We start from the raw sequence: 8,358 nt of genomic DNA, 5'->3' as shown, positions 1-8,358 counted from the left end.
TAGAATGGAAAACAGCACTAGATATTGGAAGCTGAATAAATACCTTATGAAACAGGATCCCAGACAAAACAAGAGAGACTGAAAGAGTTATTTGTGCAAAAGGAAAGAAAGGGTAAAACGTAGGCATATGGGAAAATGTGATGGCCTCAAGGCTCAGGAGGAAATGTTATGTGCAGAGCCTATGAGAAAAATGGCAAGTATACTTCAGGTGGGTTCTATCTATCCTCAGTGATGTCACCTCTGCCAATAGCAAACCCAATGCATTAAGTACATGGAGGAAGGGAATCAGACTGGGATGGTCCTCTTCCACTTCCGCCCCTTCTCCAAACTCCCTGAGGTGCAGATGCTGATCTTTGTGGTCTTTCTCACAATGTACCTGGTCAGCATTGGAGGAAACATGTCCATTGTCCTCACTATCTGGACCAATCGGTGTCTCCACACCCCTATGTACTTCTTCCTGGCAAACCTGGCCAGCCTGGAGATCTTCTATTCTTCTACCATAGCCCCCCTGACTCTAGCCAGCATCTTGTCCACAGAGAGGACTGTGGTCTCCCTGGCAGGCTGTGGTGCCCAGATGTTCTTCTTCATCTTCCTGGGCAGCGCTGACTGTATTCTGCTGGCCGTCATGGCCTATGACCGGTTTGTGGCCATCTGTCACCCTCTGCGCTACACCCTCATCATGAGCTGGCACCTGTGTGTCCAGCTGGCCCTGGGGTCCCTGTTGCTGGGTTTCATCTTGGCCATGCAGTTGACTGTGCTCATCTTCCAACTGCCGTTCTGCAGCAGTAAGGAAATCAGCTTGTTCTACTGTGACGTCCTCCCTGTCATGAGACTGGCCTGTGCAGACACCCGTGTCCATGAGGCCACTCTGTTTGTGGTCAGCGTCATTGTGCTCACCATCCCTTTCCTCCTCATCACTCTCTCCTATGTCTTCATTGTGGATGCCATCCTGAAGATCCGCTCAGCTGAGGGGAGGCACAAAGCCTTCTCCACCTGCTCCTCCCACCTGACTGTGGTCCTCCTGCAGTATGGATGTGGAAGCCTCATCTACCTGTGTCCCAGCTCCAGCTCCTCCCCTGAGCGGGGCCAGGTAGTATCTGTGGTTTACACATTCATCACCCCTGTGTTGAACCCTTTGATCTACAGCATGAGAAACAGAGAGCTCAAGGATGCTCTGAGGAGAGTGATAATGAAACTGGTTTTGGTCCAAACACAAGAAACATCCTAAGTAATCCTCTGTAACATCTTGGGTAGAAATAGGCACTATGAGGAAATGGGAGCTGATATGTCTTTGGTTTGCTATTGTTAAGTTCATGTTTTCTATTGTTAGTTATGCTTTAAAGGCCAGATTTCTTCACTCAGCCTCAGGTTAGCCATTTTGGAAAGTGGGTAGAAAAATACTTTCAGTATTTAAATTCTGGATTAATTGGCTCTCTCTCTCTCTCTCTCTCTCTCTCTCTCTCTCTCTCTCTCTCTCTCTCTCTCTCATAAGCAGAGTTCAAGTTTGTTAACTATAGAAAAAAAGGCACTTATGGGAAGATTAAGGCATACCTGAAAGTGGAGTGTGGTTTTTAAAAAGAGAGTTGCCAATGTGCTACTTAACATTTTAAATATTTATTCATTTAACACATATGGGTGTTTTGTTTGTGCAAACATCTGTGTACCACAAGCATACTGGTGACCTGGAGGCCTTAAATTGGAGTTATAGACTTTTGTGAACCACCATGTGGGTGCTTAGAGTCGAGTCTTGGTCCTCTAGAAGAGCAGATAATGGTCTTAACCACTGAGCCATATCTCCAGACCCTGGAAATGTTTAAATATTTTATTCTTTAATAGTTTTATTCATACCATAGTCTACTTTGATCGTATTTACTAAGATTAGCATCTTTTATTCTTCCACTCTCTTTGAATCTCTTCTTTCAAACAAATTCCTTTCCTACTTTCACCGTGTGTGTGTGTGTGTGTGTGTGTGTGTGTGTGTGTGTGTGGTATTTGCACGGTATTAATTTTATTGAATGTTGCCTGCAGGATGTGGGTGTAGTTATTTACTGGAGCATGGGAAACTTACCAGTGTCTACACCACTTAGGAAAAATGCCTCCCTCTGTATGTTAGATTGTTGACAGGCTTGATCTTGTCCACACAAGCCTATGAGTTCCTGAGAGCTATAGCCTTGCTATGTCCAGAAGACAAGCGTTCCACAGACCGTCTCCCCATCCCGTTCTTTCTGTCCCTTCTCCCAGGATGTTCTCTGAGCCTTGGGGTTAAATAGAGGGATAGCCATGGTGTAGCCATATTACTACCTTCCCAGCCATGCCACACCGAGCCTGTGTCTTACTCTGGAGTTTTCTCTAGAAACTCTTCTAGATACTCTTCATAATCGTCAGCACTGGACCTCTGGAAAGGGTTGAAACCACAACAATACAAGACCCAAATTGAGAACATTCCAGGCTCTGTAATGACTCCTATTGTATAAAATTTGAGTTTTGAAAATTATTTTTTAAAAGAATCATTTACTATTATGTATATACTGCTCTGCCTGCACATATGGCTGCATGCCAGAAGAGGGCATCAGATCACATTACAGATGGCTGGAAATTGAACTCAGGACCTCTGGAAGAGCAGTCAGTGCTCTTAATCTCTGAGCCATCTCTCCATTAGCTCCAGAGTTTTAAAAATTATTAGTATATCCTCCTAATCTCTTTTTCATGGAAAAGATTCTGGGGAAAAACTTGAAACTTAATTTCTGTTGTACTCACTTAAAAAAAAACTATTTTAGTTGGGCAGTGGTGACACATGCACTTAATCCCAGCACTTAGGAGGCAGAGGCAGAGGCAGAGGCAGACGGACTTCTGAGTTCGAGGCTAGTCTGGCCTACAGAATGAGTTTTAGGAGAGCCAAGGCTACACAGGGAAACCCCAAAACAAAACAAAACAATAAAAACCTCAAACCAAACCAATCAACCAAACAAAACCCAACAAAACCCAAAAACCAACCAACCAACCAACCAACCAACCAACCAACCAACCAACCAACCAACCAAACAACCAACCACACCATTTTATTGTGCTGGATAGATGGCTCAATGGTTAAGAAGACTGTCTACTCTTCCAGAGGTCCTGAATTCAGTTCCCAGCAACCACAGTGCTCTGCCTGCATGTACACCTGCAGGCCAGAAGAGGGCATCAGATCTCATTATAGATGGTTGTGAGCCACCAAGTGGTTTCTGGGAACTGAACTCAGGATCTCTGGAAGAGTAGACAGTGTTCTTAACCTCTGAGCCTTCTCTCCAACCCCCAAATAAATAAGTTTTAAAAAAAAATTTATTTTGAGACTACATATGCTCATCTCAGTTTGTCTCTAAAGCTGTGAATGCTGTCAGTCTCTCTCTCTCTCTCTCTCTCTCTCTCTCTCTCTCTCTCTCTCTCTCTCTCTCTCTCCACACTTCCCTCCAACCTCTGTTGCCTCTTTCTCGTTTCTCCTTTCCCCCTGTTTATTGTTGGGAACGAGCAAAAGAAACTTTTTAAAAATACTACCACTTCATTTCAGACTCCATTTAATTACAGGGAGAAACTAAATTCAAGGTCCCAGCCCCTAGGAGAGCTGGGGACTTCCCGATAGCTGAACAGCTTCTGTTGTAAGGGAATAGTTGTCTGAGTCCAGCCATCTCAGGGACAACTTCTCCTTCTTGCTGTCAGGGTCAACTAAGTTTATGTTCCCAAGCCCAGGAACCTAATCTTATTCTGACTCATGGAAACCCCCTTCCTCAGCACCTCTTGTCAAATATGATTCGGCAATGGTATAGCCCACTCTGCTCCCCTTTTCTTTATGGTTTCATCCTTTTTGTTTTTTTCGAGACAGGGTTTCTCTGTGTAGCCTTGGCCATCCTGGACTCACTTTGTAGACCAGGCTGGCCTCGAACTCACAGCGATCCACCTGCCTCTGCCTCCCGAGTGCTGGGATTAAAGGCATGCGCCATCACGCCCGGCTTTCATCCTTTCAATGTCCTAAAAATACAACATCCCTTCAAGGTTGTAGTTCAGTCCCTGAGTCTGTTCTGTGACCCTGATCGATCAGTAGTGGCTTCATTACAATGCATTTTTGTCATCTGCATTGACCTGGTGTTTGATGTTGGATTTAAGAGGACTCCCCAACATTTATCACTTCCTATATCTATACAATATGGGAAATTTTATTACTTGAGCTTCTCTGGGAGTTGGAAAGAGGAAATACTGATTCAAAATTGGAGCCTCATGAAACAAAGCTAGTCCATGAAGATAGCCACAAAGTGAACACTTCGAGGGAAAGGATGTGATATTATGATTCTTACTGGGCATTGTGTGACAAAACTTTACCAGAGGAGACACTATGTACATGTCTACTCACCCCAGATAGGAAACCCACGATAGACCAAAATATGGACGTCACTAAAGTCCAACAGGTGAACCAGTGAGTTTTATGGGGGTTACTTACAGGAGCAGAAACTACTCAAAGGCAGCTGTATCACCTAAGCCCACCCCATCGTGGGCAACAGCTCACAGAAGCCAGGGAACTTTGAGCACACACCTAACCTGCAGGTAGCACAATGGTTTCAGGAGTGTCATTGTTAAAGACATTTAGTTGTTCTAAAGCTCTTTTAGGCAGATAGTGTGGTTTTTATTTTATCTTAATTTTAGGCAGATGATCTGGCCTCAGAATCTTCTTTGCAGCTTGTCTTGTCTGAGAGTGACTCAGTAGTTTTAATTCTTAATTTAAAAGAGAAGGGCGTGGTGAATCCGGTAAGTTTCAGGGACTTCCTGAAGCTGTTTTGAGCTGTTGACCTTTCTGTTAAGGAGATCCTTGGAGGATGGAAAATTCTGTAGTGGAAGTTTTCTTTGAAAACTCAGTTATGTTATGTAAATATGTTTTTGTTTTATTCCCAAGTGTGAGATGTGGGAATGCTTTTAGTTTGTCCATAGCTGGGCATGGTCTATACCAGCTAAGAATTTGACTCTTGCAGTCTCAGGCCTGTGGTCTTTGCCAGCTGGAAACAGCCTCTGGAGGACTCGGAGAGGGTATAAATAAGAGAGCTGACTGAGAGGGAGAGGCTTCAAGATGCTCTGGAGAGAACTTCAAGGAGATGGACAGAGAAAGAAGATGGTTTCTGGTTCTGCTGGGCTTCTGGATATCCTGACGACTGAGATGGTATTTTTTTTTCAAAAATACCCTACTACCCTAACCAGTCAGAACTAAGTCTAAAGAGGACTATGTCTCCTGTCCCTTCTAACTTTGTTCTCTCCTACCTATGATTAGGGGTTGGAAGAGAGGTAGAGACAGTAAGGAACCCCAATTAAAATAGAGTTAAAAAGTAGCATCTACAAGTTTCAATCCACAACAGTGGGATGATAATCACTTTCCTGATGACCATTTCTCTCAAGACAATGATATCAGAACATAGTGGCTTACCATTTTTATAGGGGATGGGGTACACTTTAGATTTACTATTCTTTAGTTATTTAGTGATATACTCACTCAATGACATAAAAAAAAAAAAAAAAAAAAACAAACCCAGCAGCAAACAGCTACTTTTTGGACTCTATCGCCTTTGTACTATGTGTCTGTAGGCTCAATTTTCTTAACCAATATATTTTATTATAACTTATTAACCGAGCGTATGTCACTTATAAGGAATACAACAACAAAACCATAAGGATATCAGTTCTGAGGAGCGATTCTCCTGGTGTAATCAGCAGGATTTCTTCTACTAGAACCTGGAGTAAGCAGAACTCAGAACCTCAGCAGGAGCCAGAGCCCCAAAGCCTTCCCTCGAGCAGTTCTCTCTAGGAGCATCTCGAAGTGGAGTGATGAACAGCCAAAACTATCCGAAGTCTCCACTGGCCCTGCCTCCAGTTCTGGGCTCATTTATGTATCTCCTCCCAGAATCTGTTCACGGGATCTTTTCAGCTGGCAACAATCAAGCGCCCACATGAGGTGGTTGGTCTTCTAGTGGATTAACCTCACCTGTTCTTTCACAAGACCATTCCGATCCCACCTTTGGGATTTTAAAAAACAGGTTTATCTCCCCTTCATGTATCCATTAGTTTTAAGAAAAAAGGAAATGGAAAAGAGATGATATGAAGTACTTCCTGCCTTGGAGAAAAAAATTCAACAAGATTTAACAACCCAACCAAGGGCCAACAGATAACAGTGTAGGTTTCAGGGTAGAGGTAGTAAAAGACTGTAGGTTGTTAATGATGAGTGCGGGTATAAATGACCAGTATGGATATTGAGTTGTTAGTATTTGAACAGGAAGGGTATTTCTGTAGACCAGGATGGGCACATAGATCCACCTGCTTCTGCCTCGCAAGTGTTGCAATTAAAGGCACGTGCGAGCACCATGTGGAGAAGGATATTTCTGAAGAAGAGAACTGTAAAGACTCAAGACCCAAAAATCCTCCTTCCTGCGTGAGTCTCTATATTTGAAGTCTGAAAACTATACAAAGTATAGGGCAATTTTTAAAATTTTATTTTTTGAAAGAGTTACACAGGCTAGGAAGGCAAAAGTCATGACCAGAATTCATCTTCTATTTAACCAAAGGTTTGTCTTCCCTTTTGGAAGGATAATTTGCAGGTCACGTACATTCTGGAATGCGGTCTGTGCTGACTGTGAGACCCTGATCTTCTGGACATTATGTGATTAGGTGGAATAACTACTGCATCCTCCATTCCTTGTCAAGAGTATGGTGCTCAGCTGGGTGGTGATGGCTCACACCTTTAATCCCGGCACTGGGGAGCCAGAGGCAGGTGGATATCTGTGAGTTTGAGGCCAGCCTGTTATACAGAATGAGATCAAGGACAGCCAGGACTATACAATGAAAAACCAAAAAAAAAAAAAAAAAAAAAAAAAGGTGTTCAAATTCCTACCAGCTGGTGACTGTGAGGGTGCTAATTCTTTTTTATTTTTAATTTAATTTTATTAATTTAATCATATTACATCTCTATGGTTATCCCATCCCTTGTATCCTCCCATTTCTCCCTCCCTCCCATTTTCCCCTTACTCCCCTCCCCTATGACTGTGACTGAGGGGACGTCCTCCCCCTTTATATGCTCATAGGGTATCAAGTCTCTTCTTGGTAGCCTGCTATCCTTCCTCTGAGTGCCACCAGGTCTCCCCCTCCAGGGGACATGGTCAAATATGAGGCACCAGAGTACACATGAAAGTCATCTAGATGAGAGAAGCATGGGAGAATGGCAAAGTAGAAGGATCCAGAAGGTCCTAGAAATCTACAAGAAGAACATTATGATAGGCAGATTTGGGCCAGGGGTCCCGCTCAAACTATGGCACCAGCCAAGGACAATACAGGCCGTAGACTTCAAACCCCTACCCAGATCTAGCCGAAGGTCAGGACAGTCTCCACAGTTGAGTGGAGAGAAGGTGCTAATTCTTATAGCACACAAGGGTACAGTGATGACTATGAATGATGTATTTATTCATCCTTCCCAACATCTTTTATCCTTTGAATCATGTTGGAAGTGTTTAGTCCTGTTGAATTTCCTCTGAAAAATGCGTTAGTAGCCAGCATTGACACTGGATGCTGTTATTTCACAGTAGGTTGCAATGTCCCACTCAGTTCCAGATGTTTTTTAGTTGTAGGCATAAGGTTATTGTGTAATTCAAATGCTGATTTCTGTACTGCCCATATCTGGCCGTAATCCTCTCAATGTTGTGTAAACACTGCTCCTCAATTGTACCCTGATATGTTAATAGAGCAGCTTACAACCAATCCCTGAGCAAGAGAGAGAGTAGAGCTGGACTTCCTGCAGACAGGGGAGGAGGAGTGAGGAGAAGAAGAAGGGGATTGAGCCCCCTACAGAGGTCCAAGAGATATCAGGAGGGAGGTGCGGGGGCAGGAAAGCTACAAAGTGCAAGTATTGCTGGGATGCATGCTGGGAGGAAGCCAAATTAGTGTAGAGGGTTAATAATAGATTAATAAATGTTCAGTTCTTGTGCTGTGAAGCTTGTTAAAACAATATAATAGAGTCTCAATTATTTGTGTGCTAGCCAGGTTAAGGGAGAAGCTGAGAAACAGTTTTATAAAAATAGTAACATTAACATTTTGGCATAGCAAGAAGGGCAGAACTTAACATAGAATCTGAGCTTAAACAGAAAGTAGTTTCTTAGTTCTGTTCGTTAAGAGAGCACCTGCAGTTTCTAAGGCAGGAACTCATAGCTTCCTGATAAGACAGACCCCCTGACTGGGCAAAGCAGCAAGGCCTCCAGCTGGCTACAGAAAAATGAAAACTGATACACATCCTAAAGCATCAAAGCAAAAGCAATTCTTTTAAAAAGCACTTACTGAGAGAAAAAAAAGTGTCTCTTT

General features: G+C 43.2%; 1 protein-coding gene across 1 annotated transcript; it reads left to right on the top strand.

The window, feature by feature from the left end:
* Window positions 1-271: 271 nt before the first annotated feature.
* On the top strand, window positions 272-1,228 carry LOC127189819 (olfactory receptor 10V1-like). The gene has a single exon (XM_051146917.1). It carries the CDS (start codon window positions 272-274, stop codon window positions 1,226-1,228), a length of 957 nt encoding a protein of 318 aa, XP_051002874.1.
* The last annotated feature ends 7,130 nt before the right edge of the window (window positions 1,229-8,358 follow it).

The sequence above is a fragment of the Acomys russatus genome, chromosome 5 (assembly GCF_903995435.1).
Source record: "Acomys russatus chromosome 5, mAcoRus1.1, whole genome shotgun sequence".
NCBI lineage: Eukaryota > Metazoa > Chordata > Mammalia > Rodentia > Muridae > Acomys > Acomys russatus.
The sequence above is the reverse complement of the archived record's forward strand: the minus strand, read 5'-3'. Positions and strand labels throughout refer to the sequence as shown.